General features: G+C 33.2%; 1 protein-coding gene across 1 annotated transcript in view; it reads left to right on the top strand.

The window, feature by feature from the left end:
• Window positions 1-27,926, top strand: part of TAF2 (TATA-box binding protein associated factor 2) — a 100,218-nt gene that overhangs the window by 39,159 nt on the left and 33,133 nt on the right. The window contains exons 7-17 of the mRNA XM_044684195.1: window positions 6,373-6,472; window positions 9,284-9,369; window positions 10,144-10,279; window positions 12,109-12,263; window positions 12,917-13,031; window positions 13,484-13,593; window positions 15,223-15,288; window positions 16,175-16,427; window positions 17,604-17,744; window positions 22,184-22,294; window positions 27,157-27,350. Coding sequence (XP_044540130.1) covers window positions 6,373-6,472; window positions 9,284-9,369; window positions 10,144-10,279; window positions 12,109-12,263; window positions 12,917-13,031; window positions 13,484-13,593; window positions 15,223-15,288; window positions 16,175-16,427; window positions 17,604-17,744; window positions 22,184-22,294; window positions 27,157-27,350 — 1,467 coding nt within the window. The remainder of the gene's footprint in view (window positions 1-6,372; window positions 6,473-9,283; window positions 9,370-10,143; window positions 10,280-12,108; window positions 12,264-12,916; window positions 13,032-13,483; window positions 13,594-15,222; window positions 15,289-16,174; window positions 16,428-17,603; window positions 17,745-22,183; window positions 22,295-27,156; window positions 27,351-27,926) is intronic.

Raw genomic sequence — 27,926 nt, 5'->3', positions numbered from 1 at the left:
ATTCTCCTGTATTCTGAGTGTAAGCCTGAATTTTCCCCCTATTGACAGACTTTGAGAAGGTCTTGGGAATAGTTTCTAATAAGGCCTGCCCAATTTTCTTAGCCTCTTGGAGGTAAACTTCAGGCCCATCCTTTCTAGCCATTAACTGATTTATGTGCTCTAAAGGATTGTCCCACTGAGCTGTTTTAAACCAGTGAGCAGCATCACTAGGGCCCATCAGTACTTGGTCAAGCAGATAAAGATAAGAGAGGCCAGGTTGGTAGATAGAGAGACCTCAGATTCTTTAGTGAATTCCATGAGTTCTCTCTAGCCTTAGTTCAAGGAATGAAAGATGCTTGAAGTGCTCTGGTGTCTTCCTTTCCCTTGATTTTAAAAGGAAATTGAGGAATTGGAATCTCAAGTGAGCTGAGAGGCTTAGGTAGACTGCTTGCAAGTAGTGGTAGATTACCAGAGTCCTTTAAAGTCTCCTTACGGTCATCTATCTCTTTCTGCAATCTGGCAATCAGATTTTCAGTTTGTTCCCTATCTGTTTTTTTAGATCTTTCCCCTTCCCCTGGATTAGCCTGGTCCTCCTCTTTACTCATCTTTTTTTCACTCTTATCTTTCTCCCAGCTTAGCAATTGATCTGACACTGATGGTCTCCTACTACTCTCATGGAGCCACTGGTTGTAAGCTTCCCATTCAGCATCCTCGATCCCATGACCTGCATCATTTAAAACAGACTGGAGAAAGATAATCTTTTTCCTATCAAAAGAGCCCTATCTTGGCCAGTTTTTCTTGGGATCTGATTTAGTTAACTTCTGCCACTTATCTAAATATCTATAGGTACCTGGTACTCCATACAGCAGTCCCCTGTGGGGGGCTTTTTGGGGGTCAATACAAAACTGTGTTTGCCTATTTAACTCCTGATTAAAGAGAGGTTCACATTCCCAAAATATCTGAGACTGAGTTCATTGTTTGAGAGTTTCCACGTATCCAGCCAACCTGCTAAGCTGAGTTCAGACTGGAATTCAGCAGATTCCTGTGTACTTCTCACATCTGGTGTCAGCTAGCAGGCGGCTTACGCAGCTATAACTTTGAATCTTGGTGGGACCTCCATTTATGTCAACCTGGAAAAACTCTGAACCACTAAAGTAGTCAGCAAAGCCCTGTCTTTAATCAGAAAAGAGATAGGTCCATAATAGTCGGCTGCTACACAGAGTCAAGCTCCAAATGCTACAGAGTTGAAACCCTGGGGCTCTGGAAACAATACCTCTGGGAGAATCATCTGGGAGAATATCCCTTCAGAGATACTGTTCCCAGAGTCCCAGAGCCCTTGGCTCTGTGGGGCGACCATATATTGAACACTATTTCTTTCCTAATTAAAAACTGAGTTAATCTGACTACTTTAATGGTTCTGTGTTTTTCCAAGTTGACACTTTCCAAAGCTTATGTCATTTCTACTTCACTTGCCCCAATTTTAATTGCCTTTTGTATTTATTTTCTTTGTATTTATCTTGTATATGCTGGTGGAGAAGCAACATGGAGCAATGAACAGAGAGTAGGCTTTGGAGCCTTCCTCACATATGTTGACTCTTTGACCCTGGACAACTCACTTAACTCTTCAGTATTCAACTCTAGGCAACTCTCTCTTGCTATAAGTTGCAGAGGAAAGAACTAGTTTGCATTGAGATTCTCCTTACAATGAAGTTTTCTATTCCAAATCATATGACCAGTCCCTACCCATGTTTTTGTAAACTTCTGTATGTTTGTGTTGTTTCCTCAATTCAAAGTAAGCTCTTTGAGAGCAGTCTTTGTTTCTTTTTATTTATATCCCCAGGATCTAGCATAGTGCCTGGCATTTAGTTGATTAATAAATGCTTGTTGATTTGTTTATTTTTGTTGTAATTGTTCATCCCATTCATATTGTTATAGTCGTATGTATTGTTTTATTTACTTCATTTTGCATTAGCTCATGAAAATCTTTACCTAAATTCAGTGATATTAAGCCATTAGGTTCTGTGGTCTTTTCTCTTCTTTCATCCTCCTTAACCTTTTTGCAATTTTTGTTACTATTGATTAGTTTATTCACCTGGATACACTTTCTTTTCTTGACTGTGGTTACTCTTGATACTTTTCTACTAATCTTATTGCTACTTCTTAGTTTCTTTTGCAAGTTCATCATCTGTTTCTCACATTATTAACTACACCAGTGATGGGCAACCTCAAAAGGTCTTGATGTGTCAAAATTCGCCAAAAAACCGAGCATAACTTGGGTGGTGTGTCACTTTGAGAAAAAACACCATAATTTCATGATATTTATAGTTTAAATAACAAAAATGTATAATTGTAATATATAACTGTATTTAATAAATCAAAAACAAATTATTTAACTTACCTGCTTAGTGACAGTTGTTTTGGCCTACAGACCTCTGGCACAGAGTGTCTATACTACACTACAGCAAATATTTCATCCTCGGCATGCGACCTCATACTTCTTTGTATGCGATCACATGCAGCTGTGTGTCATCAAAAATGGCTACACATGTCAGGTGTCATAGGAACTACACTATCCCCCAAAGCTTTGTTACTTGAGCCCCCTTTTCATTTGGTGATCTTATCAGCACCTCTATGTTTAATTTTAAATTTCTAAATCTATTTATCTAACCTCAAACTACAGTTTCACAATACCCTGTATTTGCTGGATACTTCTCCCTTGATATTCCATCAACATCTCCATTCACCTTGTCCATGACTATGACTATTCCACTTCTTATTCTTGCCCAGCCCCAACCCATACCACTTCCAAACTTCTTTCTTCTTCATTCACCACTTAGTTATCACACTTCATAAATTTCGAGTCACCCTAAATTTTTCTCCCTTATACATTGAAAGCTGTCAGTTGCCAACTCCTTTCTATTCACTTTCTTCATCTCTTATATCCAGTGTCTTCCCTTCACTCATTCAACTACTACCCTAGTGCAGGCCATCATCTTTTACCTGAAATATTATAATAGCATTCTAGTTATTTCCCCTGCTTCCAGCCTCTTCTTGTTTCATACATCATATATAGCTCTAAATAGAATTTTTAAGATGGAGAAGATTATGACATTCTTCCGCTCAATAATCTTTAGTGACTCCTGTTGTTTTTAGAATAAAATAACATATTTCTTAGCTTAACATTTAAGGTCTGATGTAATCTAGCACCATCCTGCCTTTTTAACTTTATGTCACAGTATTACTATTCATACTACGTTCCTATGAAACTGGACTACTTTTCACCTATTTTGACATGCTACCTCCTGCCTCACTTTGTTTACATTGGCTTTTGGCCTTTCTCCCTCTTCTCTCTGCTCATTGCCTAGAAAGCAAGCTATTTTTGTCTCTTTTCAGAATCTTTTTCTTCAGGGACTGGTTAAGATGTTACCTTCTCTAAGAAACTTTCCTTAGTTATTAGTGCCTTCTCCTTCCTCAGATTTCTTATTACTTAACTTTGTGCATATTGTAACTCCTCTCCTAACAGCAAAGGCTGTTTCATTTTTGTCTTTGTATCCTGATGCTTAGCATATTGCCTTGCATATCATTTAGTATTAATTAAATGAATTAATTGAATATAGTTGCCAACTCCTCTTCTGCATATTTCTAAAAATTCTTCCATCTCCTTCCTTTCCTTTCCTTGTCTTTAATTCATTCTGCACCCTGTTGTCAAAAAGACACCTTAAAAGCAAAGATCTCATTATCTCATTTTCTCATCAAAATCTTTTAGTGGCCCCTCACTGCCTATCCAGTAAAATCCAAACTCTTTAGTATGACTTATCATTCTGGCCCTTCTTATAACCTCTTTGAGTTTTACCTCCTGCAGCTCTTACTCTCATCTTTCTTTCTGGCCAAACCAAATTGTTTCCCATACCTACACTATGTTTCTTACCTTGGTGCCTTTTCTGGTGTATTGTCCAACATATGTATTTACCTGTTGAAATTTTGCCTAGATATCTTTCAAGACTATCTCATGTTAGTGACGCTGTGGCCAAGAAGAAAGTACTGGGTTTAAAGACAGGACCTTGGCTCAAGTACTAACTCTTCTCTCTACTCTGTGTCAGCTGGAATGAGACACAGCCTCTAGTTCCTCATATGTAAGGTCTGTTATTGCATATTTAAAAACAAAGAGGTCAGACCTTTAAGGCTTCTTATAAATCCATACCTTTATGAGTCTTGCACTTCTAAGTAGACAGGCTTCAATTGTCTTCCAAACCTTGTGTAGTACTTTGTTTATACTGTTTCAAGCATTTAACCTTCTTTAAGCCCTCTATATGATTGTAAGGTAGCAGAAGGCCTTTCTCATCTTTGTTTTCCTGTACTTACCAGTGCTTTCTTTATACATAATGGACATGCAGATTTTTATTAAATTAATGAATAGGAACTCCATTCTTCTTAGTATAGCCAGCTTTAGGGTTGAATCAGCTCATAATACAACAATTCTTCTTTTATTAAACCCACTTTTTTCTAGCTTAGTGTTGTGTTATGCAGTTGAGTGTTCACAATAACTTCAGGTGTTTTTAAAATAGGAAGTCTTTTTTTTTCTAGACATTCCCAATTCCATTAACCTCTAAATATACTTTTAATTTTTTTGTTTGCTCTTGCTGATTTGGTAGATTGGCCTTGGCCTTTTTTATGAAAGGCCATTTCTTTTATGTATTGAGCTCACAGAAAGACAGTGTTGCATAGTGGATAGAGAACCAGCCTTGAAGTCATGAAACACTGAACTGGGTTCTGGTTATGACTTTCATATATGACCCTGGGCAAATCACTTCACCTATTAGTGATCCAGTCAACTCTAAGAGCTTATAAGTTGTAGAGAAAATGCCAGCCTGCATTGAGTATAAGGTGATCCCTAAACCAATGAAATTGTAGGTATAGTCTGTTGAACTGACTTGAGTGATTTTCTTGTCTTCAAAGGTTTAAGCAACCCTAATCAGTTTAAGTCATGTGAAAACTGGATGCATAGTTCCATATCTTTGTTTTATGCTCATATTCAGGTAGTAAATTCAAGATCCAGGACTCTATCACCTCAATGGTGATGTTTTTCCATGTTCATGCCTGGGCCTTTTCAGCCCCTTATGTAGCTGTATAAAGTATAGTTCTATAGACTGCCTTTTTTTTTCTTTCCTTCAGAATATTAAGTAATGAAACAAAAAAAGTTACTTAGAAGTCCAAGATGATTTATGTATTTTGCTTTTCAGTGATATACATTGATTCTTTGACCAACTTTGGATTATGTGATATTTATGGATATTTGGATTATGTGATATTTTCAAAATTGTGATAATTACTTCTTAGGATAGTGATGGCAAACCTATGTTCTCTGTGGGCATACAGGTGCCTCTTCTCCACCCCACCCCCTTTCTCCCCAAGAATTTATTAATAGAAAGGCAGAGGGCCTCAGGTGGAGCTACTTCCTTCCCCTTCTCCACTGTGCCTAATGACATTTTTCTCACATCACCTGCCCCTCTGCCAAGCAGCCCAATGGAACTTTTCCTCCCACCCCTGTCTAGGGTAAGGGGCAGGGTGGGATACAACACAGCACTCTGTCTCTGATGGGGGGCCAAAAGGGCACTTGCTGTAGGGAGTGGGGGGCAGGGCCTAACACTTCATAAGGTTCCCCCTCACTGTCTTAGTACGTATTGCATACCCCTTTTTTCTAGGTTAGTTTCATAAAAAGGATTGGTAATTTCTCTAATTGCATTAGACAGTCTAATTATATTAGACATGCCCTGTACATGACATTTCATCTCCTAGCTCTCTGTTTTTCCCCAAACTTCTCAACACCCAGAATGTGCATGCCTTCTCATTTCCGCCTCCCAAGAATCCATAGTTGACTTCAGATCTTAATTTTTAGGCCATATACGCTGGTCCTATTTTCATCACATATCTCTAAATGTATGAGTTTCTAGGATCCTTCTCAAACACACTTCCCCTACTCAGAAACAAACTATTCTATATTTATTTTGTATTTATTTCTCAATTGACATGTTGTTTGTTTTAGTAAAAGAGTAATTCCTTGAGAACAAGCACTGTTTTGTTTTTCCTTGTTATCCTCTGTGCCTAGCACTGTGCCTTGCCCATAGAAGGCACTTGATAAATTTGTGTGTTGATGAAATGAATTGTTCCTGTTCCTTCAAATAGTATGACATAATAGATAGGACCCAGAACTGGAAAGAAGAATGTTACTACAGTCCTTGTCTTGCTCTATCCTCATTGACTGTTTAACTTTGGTCACCTATAAACTAAAGAAGTCTCCCTATCAGCTGTAAAACTCTTTTTCTGCTTAGAAGTTATATAATTTCTTATGTATTTATATGGTAAAGAGTCATTAATATTTTTACTTTTTTATAGGTCTGATGAGTGGGTACTGAAAGGAATTTCAGGCTATATCTATGGACTTTGGATGAAAAAAACCTTTGGTGTTAATGAATACCGCCACTGGATCAAAGAGGTAATAGCATTGTAATTATCTTATATATTTATTGGGTGTATAAATGGGCCTAATATTTGTAAATTATCCATTTGAACAATGAAGAGTACAGTTTTTTTCCTTTTCATATCCAAGCAATAAAATAATCATTAATTTTTGTAACTTTAATGTTTTTTGATTACTTTATAATTTTAATTCATAGCAATACAAAAATAGCTATACTGTTGTCAAACCCTGGGACATTCTGTGGGAACATCTAGTTATCCTTGCCAGCATCAGCCTTAAAAGTTAAATCTATCCTAGCATGTCTTTATAGCCATTAATTGTTCTATCATTAATAAATTTGTCCAAACAAGTATTTAGACAAACATGAGTTAATTTTTTTTTCTTGTCAGTAGTTGCTCTTGGAGTGTTGAACTAGATGACGTTAATGTCTGTTCTGGAAAATAGTACTTCTTACTGGTTTTAAACTTAACTTGATTGCGCTGCAAGTGGTGCTGTAGTATTGCTGAGGAAATAAGGCTAGGGATACTTTATATGTGTAATCTCTTGTGTTCTCTCTCTTGGCCTTCTTACCTTCTTATTTAGATATTGAAAGCCTTATTTTTTTTAGTGGGTATGTTTTTTTCCCTTGAGGTGGAGGGGTATAATTTATAACAACTTAAACCATCTGCTTGATAATTTTAGTGGCTCTTCTCTATAAAGTTTCAGATACGATATCTTTGAAATATAAAGCTAGGATAATTCATATGATTCTAGATCTGGTGCTTGGATTGGCACCATAATTTTATATGAAAATGCTATATTTCTATATTTCATGGCAGAAAGTAATCAGACTTATGGTCATTTGCCACAGAAATTAAATAAATTCCAACATTTAGGATTGAAGTCCCTTGCTTTTCATTTTCTTAGCAATTAGAGCATTGTTGATATTCTGCTGAAGTATGTGGCATAGTTGTAATGTTTTTTTAAATTAAAATAGTTCTTGGAGAAATGCAAGTCAAAACAACTCCGAGGTACTACCTAGCAGATGGCCAATATAAAGGAAAATGATAAATGTTGGAGGGGATGTGGCAAAATTGAGGCACTAATGCATAGCTGGTAGAGTTGTGAATTGATCCAACCATTCTAGAAGGCAATTTGGAATTATGCCCAAAAGGCTTTAAAAGAATACATCCAGCAATACCACTGGTAGGTTTGTATCCAAAAGAGATAAAAAAAAAAATGGAGATGGACCTGTTCATACAAAAATATTTATAGCTGTGCTTTTTGTGGTGGCAAAAAAATTGAAACTGAAGAGATGTCCCTTGATTGGGGAATGGCTGAACAAATTGTGGTATATGCAAGTGATGGAATACTACTGTGCTTAAGGAATGATAAACTGGATGATTTTTTTAAGAACTGGAAAGACCTACACGAACCAATGCAGAGTGAAATAAACAGAACCAGGAGAACGTTATGCATAATAAATGAAATATTGTGGGATGATCAAATGTAATAGATTTTGCTACTAATAGCAATACAATGATCCAGGACAATTCTGAGGGACTTCTGAAAAGAATGCTATCTACCTCCAGAGAAAGAGCTATTGGAGTAGAAATGCAGAAGAAAACATATGATTTATCACTTGTTTATTCAGGTATATAATTTGGGGTTTTCGTTTTAAAAGATTACTACAAAATCAAAAAATATGGAAATAGGTTTTGAGCTATAATACATGTATAACCCACTAGAATTGCTTGGAGGGGAATGAGACAACATGAATAATGTAAACATGGAAAACTTGTGTGTATATTTGTTACTGGAATAAAATAAAGAAAAACATAAAAAATAAAATAAAATATTTCTTGGAGCAGCTAAGTAGCACAGTGTATAGAGTGCTAGGCCTGCAGATGAGAAGACCTGGATTCAAATATCACCTCAGACACTTCCTAGCTTTGTGACTCTGGACAAATCACTTAAATTAAGCTCAACTGCCTAGCCCTTCCTGCTCTCCTGCTTTGGAATCAATACACATTATTGATTCTAAGACAGAAGTTAAGGGTTAAAAAAAATTTTTTTCAGACATTTCCTGGTTCACTGTGAAGTAAGACTCAAGAACTATTTAGAAAACATTATTAAGCTTCATTGTTGACTCTCGACATTTACACTAGTCATTTTCATGTATATTATGTAGATACCCATATATATCATTCCTTTATAATGAATTAAAAATGATAAGCAAAATTGACACTAACTTCATTTAACAGTACACACCACATTCTACACTCAGAATTTCCCATCTCTTTTAGAGGAAGAAGACTTATAACTGTTTTGTTCTGGCATCAAGATTGGTCAGTATAGTTGATCAGCGTTATCCTTTTTAGTGCTATTTTAATTTACATTATTTTAGTTACTCTATGTATTGTTCTCTTGGTTCTCCTTACTTTATTATGTATCAGTTTATTCAAATCTAACATTTCTTTGAATTCTTTGTTTCTTATTGTGAACAGTATATTCCAATGTATTCATGTTCTAAATTTTTATCCTTTTATCTGTTGCCAAATTGTTGGACACTTACTTTGTTTTTTATTTATTGGTACCATAAAAGGTGCTGTTATGAATGTTTGTGATATGAGACCTTTCTCTTTTTGACTCCCTTAGGACCTCTGGCCAGTAAGGGAGCACTGAATTGCTGCCTTTGTTTTCTTTTGAGAATAATTTACATTTTATGAAATGTTTCTTTTGGAAAATTTATGATTCCAGGAAATTAAAGATCATCATACAGGTCTTATATTTTATATTAAACCAACATTATTTATCATCTTTTTATTTTAATTTTATATTGTTTAGGAATTGGACCAAATAGTGGCATATGAACTAAAAACTGGGGGAGTTTTACTACATCCAATATTTGGTGGAGGAAAAGAGAAGGATAAGTACGTTAATTTAACAATAAGTTGTTATAAACTATGTTTTGTTGAATCAACAGTATGTTCTGTATGTGTGGTGAGAATCGATTGAATCCAAAGTCAAAGTAGTAACATACAATAATGATCCTCAAATACACTTGAGTAATACTTTATTTCTTTTATTACTTAACTCATTGTTTTTGTTTTTAATATGATTATAAAATATTATTTTAAGTGAAAGAAGAGAAAATAAGTTAGTTTGTCTTTTTAAATGAGTATTATTATTTCTTTGAAAAATATAGCCTTTATTATTCACTTCTATTTCCATAGTTTCCTAATTTTAGTGTAGATTCCATTATCCAATCTGAGTTTAAAACTTTAACTGATTTATTGAAATAAATAATTGCCAAAGATTTTATTAAAAATGGAATCCTAAGTAGATGAGTGACTTTGGGTAGAATATGTTAGAATAAATTTTTAGTTATATCAGAGGTACCACTTGTGCCATTTTCGAATAATAAAATCATAGAAAAAAATTTTTTTTTTTCTATCAGATCTACATTGTCATTAGCACAGCATATCTTGTTTTCCTGGGCCCTTATTACTTAAAGTACCCATTACTATAGAAGATAAATAAAATGGGCTCCACTAATACCAGATAGTTACTAATCAATTACCTAATTCTCTTGCCCAAATGAAACTGTATTTTTTCGACATAGTCATTCCTATTTAGTTGCTGACTTAATATTGTATTGTATGATTTGTAATGTCTTTAAAATGTGAAACTGCTTTTTCTTGTAGTCCAGCTTCACATCTACATTTTTCAATAAAGCACCCACATACTCTTTCTTGGGAATATTATACTATGTTCCAGTGTAAAGCTCATCTTGTAATGAGGTTGATTGAAAATAGAATAAGTATGGAGTTTATGCTACAGGTAAGTGGATTCATACATATTTGTATTTTATGAATTATGCTGTATGTATAAACTTCTTTTCAGGGAAATAAAATGCCTTTGAACTGTGAGAGAGGAATCAGAATACCTGATTTTTATTCTCAGCTTTGTCATTACTAATGTTAGAAAAGTCACTTGGTAGCTTTAGTTTTCTCATGTGTAAAATGAAGATAATAAAAGAGGATTTCTAAATGTAATTGATATGCCATTATATAGACTTTAGGTTTTCTGAGTAGGAGTACTTTCCTCCCTACTCTAGGCCTGGCACTCTTACCTATTCTGTTACCTAGATGCCCCAAGGGAATTCCTTTTGCTAATATCTACCTTAATGTTGTAGGCAATATTTTATATAAGTGTAATCAGAATTGTAGAATTTCAGAGCAAGAGAGAATAGTTGAGTTCATCTTTCTTAAGTCCCTCATCTTTCAAAAGAGGAAACTGGCACACAGACTCTTTTAAGTGATTTGCCAAAGGTCACAACAGGGTAGTGACAGATTCAGGACTAAAGTTTGAGCTGCCAGTCCAATGCTATTCTTTTGTACAAGACAAAGTTCTTAACTTTGTTCATTGCTCATTGGCATTCCGATATTGTAGAAAGAGCAGCAGAGCTGGAGTCAGAACACCTGGATTTGAATCTTACTTTCTGCGCCTACGTGACCCTATTCATTAAACTTCCAGGAACCTCAGTTATATATAAAATAGGGATAATACTGTTTTATTTAATCCATAGAATCATTGTGTAAGTACATTAAAACTATAAAATGTTCTATAAATTTAAGCTGTCATAAATCACCTTATGATGCTGTGTAAGTTATATGATCGCCTTTAATAACTGCATTTTTCTACCTGTGTCCTTTTCTGTCCCCTTCTATGTATTTTTCTCTTGCTTTACCTTGACTTTGGAGTATGAAGAGTGGAAATATTCATTGAAAGATGGGCCATGATGAAAATTTAGTGTGGCCTTTAATCCTAATGACCATTATCAACTTTGTCTTAAAGAATTATCAGGCTATACAGAATTTTACATGGAGTATAAGAAATAAACTCATGATGTTAATTGTTAGGACTGGAAGAAGTCTTAGAGCAACTCAATTGTGAGCTAGTCCATTCTTTTGACATAAGAGAAAACTGAGGCCCAGAAATAGGAAGTAGTTTTCTTATAGTAATCATTTTCTCAACGAGCCAAATGTTTATGAAATAAAAATAATGCTTATTTTTTACCAGTTTTGTTTAATGCTTGAGCATATGATTTCACCTCTATTCTAATACTCTATGAAGTAGATTTGTTTTATCTATTTTGACATGGGTATATAGCAATAATATAGCATATAATATTAACACATGTTTTATTTATTTATGATAATGTAAAGTAATTTTTGTTATTTTGACAAGCATTATGTAAAAAGCAGTAAAGGCCATTTCCACTGTTCTCCTATTTTACTACCTCCTTAGGACACAGATAAAAACTTGGGATTCTTGCAGATTCTGCCAATGGAATGCAAACTGGGAGATACTATGCAAAGGTTTCTAGTATTAGGTATTTAATGGCCTTGTCTAGAGACTGCCTTTTTGGTTTGGAGAATCTTATCACTAGTTTGAGCAAGGTGAATTTTTGAGTCAAAGCCACTCTTATAAACCATTTAATAAGTTAGGTAGGAGTCAAGATTTACATCGGTGAGGAAGATGCACCTACTCCAGTGAAATGTACAGGCCCTTGATATATGGAAGTGATCTTTTGTGAAGTAGGTACAGGATTTAAAAAGTTTATTTTATGTCATTTGAACCTTCTGATTAATACTTTTATTTTACAGGTTTTTAACAAACTGCTAAGTCTGGCCAGTACAGCTTCATCTCAGAAGTTCCAGTCACACATGTGGAGTCAAATGTTGGTTTCCACATCTGGGTTTTTAAAATCCATCTCCAATGTCTCTGGCAAAGACATCCAGCCTTTAATAAAGCAATGGGTGTATCCTTTTCAATGGTTATGAATAGTTAAAAAATGTGTGGGGAAAATCTTTGACACTACTTAAGAGGAAAATTTTGGATAACCAAATACTAAGCAATAGTAAGGATAATCATAAACTTAAATTTAACTTAAATTTCTTTAATACAATAAATTATCATGTAATGATTAAAGTTTATGTGCTTTGCTTCAGGATGTAGTACTCTTTAATCAGTTAAAAAAGAGTTTAAAAGAATTTAAATAGATTGGAAGAGAAATTCCACTAGAGGGATCTCTAGGATAACTTGTAAAGTACAATTGTATGGTATATTTTCAGATGTGATTTATAGTACATCATTCTATTATTACTAGACTTTTGGTATGATTTGATTGGTATGTTGGAGGACTATCTTTTATATTGTTATTTCCTATTAGTATTGTTTTAGTAGTCGAGTGGTATAATTTTTGGTTCTCTTGAAATACAAATTTCATTAAGAATCCTTCCTTAGCTTGAGGAAACATTTTTGGGAAAATTTTATAATATTTTGACACTTGATAGTTAAGGTATTCTATGACTCTTAAGGATGGATTGGAGCCCTGCTAACAGAAGGGTAAAGTATCTATTTTTGTTTAGTTTATAGTCATTTTCCACGTAACATTTCCTATGCAATTTTCAGAGATCAAAGTGGGGTGGTAAAATTTTATGGAAGTTTTGCATTCAACCGGAAACGAAATGTTCTTGAATTAGAAATAAAGCAAGATTATACCTCTCCAGGAACCCAGAAATATGTGGTAAGTTTTTTCCCCCCCAAAGCTCTTATAGCATGGTTTGTTTGTTTTTAAGCCCTTTCCCTTCATTTTAGAGGGAAGAGCAAGTAAGGGCTAGGTAACTAAGGTTAAGTGACTTGCTGAGGGTCATAGCTAGGAAGTGTCTGACTGAGGTCATATTTACCAGGTTCTTCCAACTTCCAGCCTGGCTCTCTAAATTATTCTATTTTGTTATGTTATTTCTGACTTTGTGTTTCTGGGCAAGTCACTTAATCTGTAAGTGCCCCAGACAAATCTCAAGCTTTATAAATTGTAGATCAGGATTATTATACAGAGTTTCCTCTGTAGAAGATCCTTGCTAAAAAAATCAGAGGTTGAATCTTTAAAAAAAATGATCTTAATAAATATTTTTAAAGACATCTTTTGTCCATTTTTTACAGCAGAACTATCATTGAACAATGTATCTTCTTTTAAAGGGCCCTCTTAAAGTGACAGTACAAGAACTAGATGGATCATTTAATCATACATTGCAAATTGAAGAAAACAGCCTTAAACATGATATACCTTGCCATTCTAAAAGCAGAAGGTAGGTATTAGAACATGTTATCAACATTTATAGTGAGTATTAGAACATAATGTTACCAGCATTTATAATTAAATATCAGAACTTTAAAAAGAATTTAAAATACTTTTGCTTAGGTAGCATTTTTTAATAATGGAAACTTGTATAAATTATATTTTACTTAAATATAGAATTATCAGATATCCTTTCTGTGTGCTTTTCTCAGAACACACCTCTGTTTATTAAGAATTAAGAAAATAGGTCATAGAAATTTAATATTTGACCTAGGACAGAATTAAGAAAGATATGCATTAGGCTCCTGCTATTTTGTGTAAAGGACTGACTTGGGAGAGTTCACTAAAATTAGAGTAGAAGAGAATTGAGATAAGGCTAGAAAAGTAGAATAAGGTCCAAACTTGTAGACAGTATACAAAACATGTATTTGTGGCTGTGAATTATGGAAAGCTCCTACAAACCATGAAGAAAATGTGTACATAATAACTAAATGATATAAATTTTAAAAAATAGAAAATAAATGCACTGGAATGATATTAACCAAGTATAGCCCTAGAGACTTGAGAAAACATACCTCCCTCCAACCACCATATCAGTCAAGTAGGACAATTATCTTGTTTTACACATTCTTATCAGAAGCAGGTAATGTGTTGCATGGTTTAGCTGATTGGATTTAAAAAAAAAAAAACTTCATTACAAGATATGGCTCCCTAGGTAAGAGAAATTGTGATGAGAAAACATAAGGCATCATTAAAAAAATAGCAATATTTTAAAACCTCTACAGCTTATTCCATGTGTTTTTTCTTTTCTCTATCCTCATATTCTTGCAGCCTCTGACTTAAAGCTTGGAAACTCTCAAAGGCATGACTCTTAGTTCTTATTTAGGATCATAGCTTTATACTTTAGACCTGTAAGAGACCTTCAAGGTCATTTAGTCCAGCTGCCTTCATTTTACTATGGAGCAAAGTTGGACACAGGGAAGTTAAGTAGGAAGGTTCTGGATTCTTCTACTTCTTTATTTTTTAATGTTTTTACCTTTGATTTCTACTTCCTTCGTAATTCATTCATTTGCATAATGATATTTTGTTGCATTTTTGTTCCAGCCTGATTTACTTAGAAATAGGTAAAGACTAAAATTTGTAGCCAAAAGGGCTTACTTTTAGCCTAGAGTCATATTTCAGGGAAGAGGAAAATAAAATTATACACCTTACTTACCTCAGTTTTAAGATGGAAAACATTCAGGCCATATAGAAAAATGGATAAGGAATCAGAATTATTAATGTTTCCTGATTGAACTGAATCCCTGATTTAAAATAGAATTTTTTGTAGGTTGATTTTTCTACATTCTAACTTACCTCTCACTTCTTTTAAGCTGTTATTAGAGTCACTGTCAAAAAGCATTTTAATATCTACCTTCAGGTGATACTTTGTTGGTATTATGCATAAATAGTTAATAAAATATATCATGGCTATTCTGTAGAAGCTTGTCATTTTGTTATTGCACCAACTTTGTCAATTAAGTGTTCCAACAAGAGAAGTTACCAATTGTATGTATTGATGTAAAACAACTGATCAAATAATTAATCAGAAATACTTTAGTATCTTAATCTTTAACTTTTTTTTCTTTTTCCATTACAGGAATAAAAAGAAAAAGATTCCATTGATGAATGGTGAAGAAGTCGACATGGATCTTTCTGCAATGGAGTAAGTTAATAATTTGAAGCAAAAGTTACATCTCTATCTGTCCATGTATTCTTTTTCCATATTTGGCTTAATCTAAGGACCTAAACATGTAATGATTTCCTGAATTGTAATAGCAACTATCTAACTAATTATCTATTGTTTTATAGTTTTATTTTATACTTATCAATTCAAAGTTTTTTTGTCTAATTTGTCTTCTTCCCCATATTTTAAAAAGCATCTGTAATAACATACTAAAACTTAGAAGCTAAAAATAATTTTGATACCAGATTATCACTTTGATTTGAATAAAGATGATGTCTGTGATTTGACAGTGAAACCAGTTATTTAGACAAAATGGGACCTTTCACTTCTTAGTCACTGTTTATATACAGAAAAGTTGTATTAGTTACCTGGCTATATAAAAAAGTTTGGGCTCAGTCCCTTTTGTATACAACACAAAGTTATTCAAAACAACTGGTCTCCTCTTTGTAGGTTCAGTTCAGAAGTGAAGGAACTAAGGAGCTTAGAGATGGAAGGACTTTTTTGTATATGTGATGAGATGGTTCATTGTGTTTCCAATGCCATTATTAGGGGGGCAGCTGGGTGACTCAGTGGATTGAGTCAGGCCTAGAGATGTGAGGTCCTAGGTTCAAATCTAGCCTCAGACACTTCCTAGCTGTGTGACCTGGGCAAGTCACTGGACTCCCATTGCTTAGCCCTTACCACTCTTCTGCCTTGAAACCAATACATAATATTGATTCTAAGAATAAAGTAAGGATTTAAAAAATAAAATAAAATACCATTGTAAAAATGGAATTCTGGTTTGTTAATATTTCATTTTAATTTTTTCTAATTTTATCAGTTTATAATGTTTTAAAAATGTGTTTATTTCCATCTTCTTATTTAGTGCTGATTCTCCTTTGCTGTGGATAAGAATAGATCCAGATATGTCAGTGTTGAGGAAGGTTGAGTTTGAGCAGTCTGATTTCATGTGGCAGTATCAGCTTCGTTATGAAAGAGATGTAGTTGCACAGGAGGAATCTATTTTGGCTCTTGAAAAATTTCCCACTCCAGCATCAAGACTTGCACTGACAGATATACTAGAGCAAGAACAGTGTTTCTACCGAGTAAGAATGCTGGCTTGCTTTTGCCTTGCAAAGGTAAGATTTTATAATATGACTCATATTCTGTTTTTACTATAATTCCTAAATTCTCTTGATACATTATTTCAAAAACTTTTGCCAAGCACTTGTAATGTTACTGATTTGAAAAGAGAATCATTATTTTAGTTTGGAAAAAAGAGAAAACTTTTGCAGTTGCCAAAATTCAGGTGTCAGACTTTGAAACAAGAAGAGATTTTCCTAGATATTATTTACTTATAGACCTAAAAACAGTTGTTTCTTTTTAATGTAGAGAGGTAAATATACCTTGGGTAGGAATTTCTTTAGCTGTTCTAGACCCATATTTTCCCATCAGAGGCTTAAAGTCCATCATCATTCATATTTATAATAATGTAATAACTATGACTTCATTTTCATTTGGGTTCACTAATGTATTAAAACTAAAAACTATAGTATCTTTATAACTATTGTAGTGGTTGCCTTAACACTCCTCTCAGTAATCCATCATAATTAATTGCTGGCAGGTTAATATTTTTTTTTCTAAACCCTTACTTTCTGTTTTAGTAAATACTCTTAAGACCAAAGAGCAAGGGATTAAATGACTTGCCTAAGGTCACACAGCTATGAAATGTCTGAGGCCAAATTTGAACCCATGTCCTCCCAATTCCTGACCTGGTACTCTATCCATCAAGCTGCCCTTTATAGGCTAATTTTGATGTATTCCTCTCTTCCCATCACTCCCCATGCTCTCAAAAACCTTCTCTACAATCTGAGCCTAAACTACATTTCTAGCTTTCTGTTACACCATGTACACATCATTCAGGTGCTTTCTGCCACTATCATCTCTTTCCCCTATCTCAAATCAAGAAGTGACCCTTTTCCTTGCCAAAAAAACCTCCTCTACATATATAAGGAATGTTTTTGGCAATTAGAACATAAGAATTACAGAATTTGAACTACTCACTTCATTTGATAGATAGAATACTTGATTTTGCTTGAAACATACTGTAGTTGATAAAATTAATAAAATAATTATTAAGCATAGAATTTATTTCTGCAGCTCTAGCATGTCAGTTTTATTGGAGAAAGTGGTAAAAATAGTTAAAAATTGATGCAGTGATAGTATTTTCACTTTGAGAAGATGATCTTTAATTTAGCTCTGAATATCTTTGTAACAATGGTAACAGTACACTTTTGTTCTTTCTAATTATGCAGATTGCAAATTCCATGGTGAGTACATGGACAGGACCTCCTGCCATGAAATCACTCTTCACAAGGATGTTTTGTTGTAAGACTTGTCCAAATATTGTGAAAACAAACAACTTTATGAGTTTCCAAAGCTACTTTTTACAAAAGGTATTTTCTAATTTTCTTTTGAAAATGTTTTAAACTGATATCTTTATAGCTCATTTTAGATTATGGGCTGTTCTGATAGTGACATGTTTGCTTTTCATATATCATAATCTTTACCTTTATGCCATCTCCTCTTCTAAATCTTCATAGGACTTAAATGAGTAATATCTTTTGTTGATGTTTAATCTACCCCATAGAAGACTTTTTAGTTTCAACTCAATTCAGCAAGCATTTATTAAATTCCTTCTGTGTTCCAGGTTTTGGGGAAAGAAAATAAAAAATAATTCCTAAGAAGCTTTTATTGTATTTGGAGGGAACAGCAGACAGCATATACACAGATACTTAAATACAAAATATTTACAAAGTAAATATAGTAATTTCTGCATTGTGGAGGTTGATCAGGAATTACCTCATAAGGAAAATGCTACTTGAGCTAAATCAATCTAGGATAGAATAGTTTGAAAATTTTTTTTTAAATTATTCATATTATTTTATTATTTGAGCATTATCTTTATGATGTGTACAAAAGAAGTATAATTTAACCTTTTAGGGAGCTTATAATAGACATTTTTCTAGCTCCTAATAAAGTGTGAGAACTCTAAGCTAAATAATGTGGAAAATATAAAGCTGAAAACAATATGGTTCCTTTCCTCAAAGAATTTATAATTTAGTGGGAAATATAAAAAAGATATGTATATGTTTATAACTACATAGTGATATGGAAATAGTGACATAAAGCAGTACAGATAAAGGAAAAGAGATTTCTGGCTAGGTGGAGTGATTGGTGATTATGATTTTGACATAAAAATGCTGGATAAGGAATTTTAAGTAGATAAAGATGCATGATTAAATTTTATAAATTATAAGCAGTATTTAGAGAATTGCATGTAGTCAAGATTGGCTCAAAAAGTCATTGAAAATATGAGCAAAAGGCAGATTATTTAGAACATTTTGTATCTTCACATGAGTCTTGTTAGGGAATTTTGAAATGTAAAGATCAAGAAAAATGTTTGTAGAGCTAGGATGGAAAGTTTATGTATTTGTGCCTCAAAGCAGATTTTTTTAGAACTATTCATTGGTGACATTCAGGTAGATTATCCCAAATGTCTGAAATGTATTCCCTATTCCCCTCATAAAGTTTGCTGTGATGTGGGTTTGATACCTGTTTTAGAATATCATATTCTAAACTCCTCTTCTTTATTGTGTGCATATATGTATATGCACATATATATATATANAAGGAATTTTAAGTAGATAAAGATGCATGATTAAATTTTATAAATTATAAGCAGTATTTAGAGAATTGCATGTAGTCAAGATTGGCTCAAAAAGTCATTGAAAATATGAGCAAAAGGCAGATTATTTAGAACATTTTGTATCTTCACATGAGTCTTGTTAGGGAATTTTGAAATGTAAAGATCAAGAAAAATGTTTGTAGAGCTAGGATGGAAAGTTTATGTATTTGTGCCTCAAAGCAGATTTTTTTAGAACTATTCATTGGTGACATTCAGGTAGATTATCCCAAATGTCTGAAATGTATTCCCTATTCCCCTCATAAAGTTTGCTGTGATGTGGGTTTGATACCTGTTTTAGAATATCATATTCTAAACTCCTCTTCTTTATTGTGTGCATATATATATATAAAATACCTAGGAAGCACAATCAGAATCAGCATATCACTTGACAGATACATGTATGTGTGTATGTATATACATATATATGTACATATATATGTTTGTGTGTATATATATATATATATACACACACTCTCTATATATAATCTGAAATAGAAGCTCTAAGAAAGATCTTATTTGTGGAAGAAGGGGGTCAGCATGACGGAAGGATGTGGTTCAGGAGAGACCGCATTTGAGGTCTGGTAGTCAGTCATTTTTAGATTCTCTCTCTTTGACCTGTTTCCAGGTTTGTTGTTTTTTTTAAAAGTACATTTATACCAGAGGCTTTTATCCTTTGTGTGTGTCATGGACCTCTTTGGCAACCTGGTTAAGCTTCTGGACCCCTTCTCAGAATACTCTTTAAATTCATCAGCTGCATAGACTTATAAAGGAAACCAATTATTTCGAAATACAGTTATTGGAATTTTTTTTTTAAATTCATGAACTCCTAATTAATAACCCTTGCCATATTTTTTTCTGAGTTTTTTGTTATTTTTTTTTAAAGCACTTGATTTTGCTCTTATATTTCTTATTTTCTAATGAAATAATTACTTTCCACTTGGGCTTATAATTTTTCAGGAGTATACTTCTTGGACAAAATATACCCTTTTGTTCTAAGCTATTAATTCTCCTTCCCATTCTCTTATTTTCATTTAACATTGCATTTTATATCTCGTTTCATTTCTTCCATATACCTAATAGTCTTTGTGGTAAGGAGAGTCTTTTCTCTAAGACTTTACTTGGGTTTGTGGAGTTTCTTCTTAACTTGAGCTTCTCTCATTCCCTAGTATTTTTTTCATTTTGTTTGTCATTTTCTTTTGTTTACTCATGTCTCCTGCCACAGCTGCTAGATGTCTGGCTTTGTGCTGGATCAGATTCTCCCCTCTACTATTCTGTTGGATAGGATAGTCTGGTAATTTACTTAATCCTAGAGTGGTAATTACAGAGTTTGGGCTCAGTTTCCTTGTGGCTTAACTTGATTTCATCTTCAGCCACTTACTTCCCTGTCTCTTTCTTTGATTGTTTGGAACCTGGAATTTTGTATATGCCCCTTACTTTGTCCAAGATGCTATCAATTATACTGGTAGCAATACTTTTTCCAGACCTCAGTGACTTTCCATCCTTGGTGCTGCCCTAACCCTTTCATCCACTGTTGCTTTTGCTCTGCCTCGGAGGTGGGTTGGTTTGGTGGGTACAGACTATCTGTGTTTTGGGTTGAACATGGTTGTCTGGATGAGGGACTGAGTCCGTATTGCCTAAAAATTAATCTGACTCTTCTAGTGTATCTCAGTGCTAGTTTGAGCCTATTTCTGGCAATGCTTCAGTTGGTCTGGCCCTGTGTCCTGCTGTGGATTTGGGTTGCTTCTTTTCTTTCTGCTTTCTCAAACTTGTCACCATATAGAGTCTGCATAAATAGTTGTGCCCTCCAGGATATGATAGAGTAGCTTGTAACTTTTGGTCTTTGGTTTTCTTTATCAACATTCCTTCAGGTGAAATTATAAGTTTTTCTAGGGTATTTGTAGGGGATTTGGGTTTCTCTAGATCAGGGGTCGGCAACAATTGGCTCTCGAGCCATATCTGGCTCTTTTGAGGGCCAGATATGGCTCTTTCTGCAGGAGCCATAAAGTCAATTTTTTTTTTCAGGCGCTGTTACAGGAGCGCACACTGTGAGCACTGTACGCCTCTCACGAAATTACATTTTTAAAAATGTGGCATTTATGCCTCTCACGGCCAAAAAGGTTGCCGACCCCTGCTCTAGATCCTAACACACAATGCTATCTTAGAAGTCACAATCTCTACTTTGAATACCACTATTCTGTGGTTTATGCTTTGTCAATACATAGACTATGAGAGCCCAAGTTCATCTGAATGCCATGATATGTAGCATTTTGTGAAGGAACTGCTATATCAACAATCGAATTAATATTTATAGATGGCATAAAAACTATGGTTCTTTTTCTTTTGCCTTCTTCTCTGCCACCACTGCTATAAAAGTTGAAGAGAACACTAAAGACCAAAGGCCATTTTGTATTTTTGTTTCATTAATGACCATAGCCAACATGGGTGGGAGGAAAGGAGTAATGCTTTAGAATTTTGCCTATAAATTTTTTAAATCTTTACTTTGATACTCTGCTCTGTCTGGCTTTTTTTTAAATGCTTCTAATGCAGTTCGATTCTCCTTTTAATTAATAGTAGCTTTCTTTTTCTTGGAAAACCAAAGCTTTCTAATTTGACAAATTTCTTTTGAGTATGTACCATTTTAAAGATTTGGTAGAAGGTTCAGATATATGTGACATGATACCTGACAAAATTAGTGAAAACTTTGTCTTTTGTCTCTTTTAATTAATATTTAGAGTTGTGAAAATAATGTATTTTATTAAAATTGAAAATAATGTTTAAGAACCAACATTTCAAGGAAGGCCATTGTTTAAACAATATATTCTATTCTATGTAGTTGTATAATATAGAAAATGAAAACCCAAGTCCCAGTTACTGCATAGTTATGAGGGGAAGGGGAAGACATTTCTGTTAAAGGAGGGCTAGGAGCAAGTGTAGCAAAATGAAACAGAAACCAGCAAGTCAGAGGTCTGTTCATTTAGCTTTCTAGAGTTCCCTTTTCTCACATACAGGATACCTCAAGATAAGTTCTGAGGAACCTCAGAATTTCTTGTTCTTTATTTTTGTGTCAACATTAGAACAGAAAAAGCATTTTTGTGTAACTGTGATAAATTATAGTAATGAGAATATTGTTTTTTCTCTTTCTTATAGACTATGCCAGTTGCTATGGCTTTATTGAGAGATGTTCATAATCTCTGTCCTAAAGAAGTTTTAACATTTATCTTAGATCTAATCAAATATAATGATAACAGGAAAAATAAGGTAAGATGGTTACTCATAGTTTCCCTGTTATATTTTGGTTTTTTTAAATAGTTTTAACTGACTCTTTATTTAAAAAGTAATTTCCAAGCATACAGTATTTATTTGCTACAAGTAGGTATAAACTACCCTTATGTGAACAGTTTATTAGCCTAAGTAATTGATAAAGACTGAGGATTTTAGAGTTTTTTGTATTCATATGTTTCTGCTGATTTATTTTTTCCTGGTTTTCACCCATATTTTGAATGCAAGTTGCCATGATTCCTTGCCTTAAAAAAATATTATGTTTTTAAGAATCTTAGTGTTGTGTTTTTGATATTTGGAAACTTAGTAGATAACAATATTAATATTATTTCACAAGTTTTTGAAAAAGAGTAAAAGGGTTTCCTGATAGTAACCAGGCTATGCTATTCTTTTGACAAAGCTGACAAAACTAGGATGCTATTGATATTGAATTTATTAGTTCAATAAAAAAATTAACCATAAAGTTCAGCAGTTCTTTGGACACTTTGGTTTATAACCAGATTACTGAATTGAAAAATCTATTGGCCTTGGGGAAATACAGTGAGAAAAAATTTCCAGGAGTTCCCATTTAGATTTCTCAGAAATGTGCTTTAATAAAAGAATGAAATTTGTGGTGGGGAGAGGGTAAGAGATCAGACAGAGGAAACATAAGAACTTGGTTGAAAATATAAAGTATCCTAGATTAGTGGAAGTTGGGCAGTTAAAGGTCATTTGCTTGTAGATTAGGGAATTCAGAAGTACTCAAGATTACTCCCAGCTGAGTCTTTTATACCATGCTGAAAAAATGGTCCTGAGTCACTGACAACTTTAAAACATATGTAAGTTTCATATATACATATGTATGTATATTATATATACATAATTATGTCTATTATATAGACAATTATATATGCATATATAATTCCCAATCTGCTTCATTTTTAAAAGAACATTTAAAACATCGAGTTTTTGCTCTTATATTGTCTTTTAATCTGTATATTGCTTCCTACTGAGTTGTTAAAGAAGTTAAGGTTCACAGAACTTTTTAGCCCTATATAGATAACACTAGATACCTTCACTTATGTTTTGGGAAAAAATATTGCACCATCTTGTAACTTTAGAGTGCTTGCTAGATCTTTTTTTTCTGAGAAGATAGAAGGGTTGTGTACATCAATATTAGGAGTCATATTTTAGCATTTTCTGAGTCTTTTTAAGACTTCACTTCACCTGTGTTCTCCAAACATACATATACTTTTCCCACATCTCAGGTCATACTAGATATGATATATACACACTAGGAGCCAGACTCTTAAGGATATTAGTTTAGGATATTATCAGTTTCTTTCTCCTTTTAAGAATAGTCTATTTCATTGACTAATAGAAGATGAGGAAACCTTGCTTCCTACCCTACTTTACTAACTAGTCAGTCAAGTTATATATACTCTACTATTAACTGAGATAATAGAGTACTCCAGTTTTGTAAACTGTAAAAAGGGGTACATAAATATCAGTTGTTTTGTTGTTCTTTATCTTGAAAAGGAAGGAGATTTCAAAGATGATAATTTTCAGTCTCTAGCTCAGAGCAGCAGTCATCCTTAACATGTGACTTGATCTTATGACTAGCAGACCCTCTTTTCTAATTTCAGGAAAGTTGGTTACTTTGACCTTTTTTCTCTGATTTCTTTCAGTCTGTTTATCTCTAGTACTCACTTAGAAATCCCCATGCCTTCACGTTCCTTCCCTTTCTTTTTAGAAGTCATTTCCCCATTAGAGCTCTCTAGTTTCTTTCTGCTTTTTTTGATCTGTGTTCCTTCTTTAACTTTAACTTTTTCTTTAATTCTTTTTTTTTCCCTCTTTCTTAGCATATGCCACATGTCTCATCAGAGTGGCAATGAGATCCATGTAGATATTATTTCACAACCCAGATCACCCTTTTCCTTACCTTGAAATTAGAAAAAGAGGATATTTCTTGGCAAAAATAAAAAGGAACTCCCCTTTTTGATTAATCAGACAGGACAGATTTTGTCTCCTGAAGAAACTTAAAACTCATAGCCTAAATATGTCAATAAAATTGTAGACAGTCAGTATCTATACTACCTATTTTCTAAGAAGCCAAAACTGGTGCCATTTTTTAGTCCTTTAAAGATAAAGCCATTTATTTCTGGACTATTTGTCAATGATAGCTATTCCTACCTTTTGGATTCTCTTTCCTCATATTTTCCTGGTTCTTCTTTATTTTTCCAACTATCTTATATGCAAACAACATGCTCATCTTAACAGATGCTTTTTATGAAGAAAATTTTAGGTTTTTAAAAAAATTTGGATTTTTCATATAATATTTTGTTTTAAGTGATACTCATTAGGCAATTGTGTTTAAATAGCTATATTATAGACTATATATATTTTTCCTTGTTCTTCCCAGAAAATGCTTAAATTTCAGAACCTTTTAAAGTTTGAGTTCTTTTAAGAAATGTCAGTCTAAAAATCAAGATATTTTTAAGGAACTGAAGAGAAACCCTTGAATATATTCAGAAAACAGTGCCTGTAGGTATATACTACATATATATATATTTTAAAACTCCACATAACGACAAATTTGAGAATTTTGCTTTAGTAATCGGTATTTGTTGGATGTAACTTAACTTAATCTCCTCTCTGTTAGACTTTGGATGATGTGTCTTTCATAAAAATATATGTGAGACCTTTCTAAAAGTTAAAAGAAAAGTTATCTACATTCTTTTCAAAATATTCAAAACTTTCTTTAATTCACTCATGTGAATTAAAGTAGAGAAATGCATATGTCATGTCACATTTGGAAAGAACCTAAATAAAAGCTCACATTTATGTAGCATTTTACATTTTACAAAGAGCTTGATCACTTTTCAACTTCATACTGACCCTTTGAGGAAGAAGTGCAAGTATAGGAACATGTGGCTACAAAGCCAAATGACTTGACCTAGATTATTTAAGCCATCAATCTTTTGTGTCAGGATACAAATATCATTAGTGATTTTTCTCAAAGAATTCTAAATGTGAGGGTGCACTCAAAAAACTCTTTTAGTAGTATATTGTTATCTTAATATTTTTATTGAGTACATGTTGTATGTAGGACTTTACAAGTGGAAAAAAAAAAAAGGCTGGATTTGGATTCCAAAGACTTGAGTTAGAATTTCAGCTATACTTCTTTACTACTTGAGTGACTTAGAAAAACCATTTACTTGTACTGGGCCTCAGTTTCTTTATATGCTCATTTAAAAGGTTGGACTTTCCTAAGGTCCCTTCTAGCTCTAAATTTGTGATCATATGATCCTAACTGACAAACGGAAGAGGAATGAGCAAAGAAAAGATAAAGAAAGGTAGGAGAACCATAATAATGTAATGTCATGGAAGGCTAGGGGCAAGGATGTATAAAGAAGGAGAAAGTGCAGTGCCAAATGCTACAGAAAATCAAAGAAGATGTGTAGATACAAAAAGAAAAAGACTTTTGGATATGATGATTTAGGAAGTCTTTTAATGATTTTGGAGAGGAATGGTGGGTATGAAAGTCAAATTATCAGACATTGAAAAGTGTGGTGAAGAAGTGGAGGCACCAAGAATAAACTGATCTTTTAAAAAGATATTATCTGGAGGAGGGAACAAAAAGGAAAATGGCAAGATTGGGTACTGGAGGCCAAGAGAGAATTGCATAGGTATGTGTATATTTGTGTATGTGTGTATTTGTTGCTATGCTTTAAGCTTTGAGGAAATGTGATGATATTTGAAGGCTTGAGGGAAATAGCCATTGAGTCACAAATTGTACAGAATAATAGATTTGACCATTCTTGTGTTTTTGACCAACTTTTGGAAATTTGTAACACCGCCCATGCTACTCTGACTTGATGTTTTCATTTCATATAATCCAGATATTAGGGTGTCTTAGTTGGGACTTAGTGGGTAAGCTTGGTTTACTGGCTTCAAAATCTTGATTGCCTGAGGGAACAAATAATTTTCTTTGTAAAGTGTGTGTGTGTGTGTGTGTGTGTGTGTGTGTAGGTGTAACAGTTGCTTGTACTTAAGTTAATTTAGGTATCTTTTCTGACATTTTACCTCAGCTTTCTTTTAAAAACAAATATCATGAATTTACAAGACAAGGCACTTAACTTTTTTTGATTCAGCTTCCTCATTTGTAAAATGGGCCAGAGAAGAAAATGGCAAATAATTCCAGTATCTTTGCCAGTGTAACCCCAAATGATGTCATAATGAGTTGGACAGGACTGAAAAAGAATCTTATTGAGTTAATGAATTCGTTGAGGTGGATAAATAATAAATGAATGTAATAGTTTATTTTGTTTTTGTTGAATTTTATCTTATTCACGTGAAAGAAAGATATATAAGTTTAAGATTAATTGTTTTAAGCCTATGGATTGAAGAAATGTTTTTTGATGATGATCACTCTGGAATAGAATTCCAAAACATATAATTGTAGGGAATAGTTTTATGAGGTTTATTTTTTCAAATATTCTTACATGTATTTCATTTAATTTTTTTGGCCAGAAAGGATTTGGTTGATTTATTTGTTTAGATAAACTGGTGAGATAGTGAATAGAGTGCTGGTTTTGGGATTAGGAAGATCTGAGTTCAAGTATAGATACCTACTTAGTTGACTCTGGCCAAGTCACTTAACCATTCTTATCTTAGTTTCTTTATAAAATGGAGATAATAATAACAGCACTCACCTCTCAGGGTTACTGTGAAGAATAAATGAGATCATATTTATAAAGAGAGTAGTATAATACCTACATTTGGTAAGTGTTATTTAAATGCCTATTCCTATCCTTCCTGTTTTTCCCCTCCTCCCCCATTTTCATTTTTTTTTGGCTTAGTTTTCAGATAATTATTATCGTGCAGAAATGATTGATGCACTTGCCAACTCAGTAACACCTGCAGTCAGCGTAAATAATGAAGTTCGAACATTAGATAACTTAAATCCGGATGTCCGACTTATTCTTGAAGAAATCACTAGGTTCCTAAATATGGAAAAGCTTTTGCCCAGTTACAGACACACCATAACAGTCAGGTACTATTAAATTCTCATTATGCTACAGATTCCCTTATGCCATTGGAAATGTCATTTTTTTTATTCTCAATGTATTTTATTTCACAAGAAAAACATTCAAAGAAGCATGGAAAAGAAAGCTTTTTAAAAAATTATGTAGAGACAATATTTTAATTGAAGCTTTACATAAGACAACTGGGAAATGTATTAGGAACAAATTTTAACAAAGATAAAGCAAATGTTTTAACATTTGTCATAAAATAGTATATAATACATATGAATGTATTATCAAATTAATAATTTGAGATATTTAGAAATATCATTGTTTTATTATACCTAAAATTACAATTTTGCATATGTTTTTAATTCTAAAGAAGATTTTAAGCTAAATAATATTGGACAAATATTTAGTTAAATCACATTTTATACTGAAGAAATTTTATTTTTTAAACTTTCTATCTTGTTAACCTAATTGGAATATTTTACTTTAAATATAAGTTTAAACTCTATATTTGAATTTTGAAACATTTTATAGTCTTTATATAGAATTTCTTAGCTTTAAAACTGTAAGAATTTAAATTTAGGTTTCATGCTAAA

This window comes from Gracilinanus agilis, chromosome 1, assembly GCF_016433145.1.
Source record: "Gracilinanus agilis isolate LMUSP501 chromosome 1, AgileGrace, whole genome shotgun sequence".
Classification (NCBI taxonomy): domain Eukaryota; kingdom Metazoa; phylum Chordata; class Mammalia; order Didelphimorphia; family Didelphidae; genus Gracilinanus; species Gracilinanus agilis.
The sequence above is the reverse complement of the archived record's forward strand: the minus strand, read 5'-3'. Positions and strand labels throughout refer to the sequence as shown.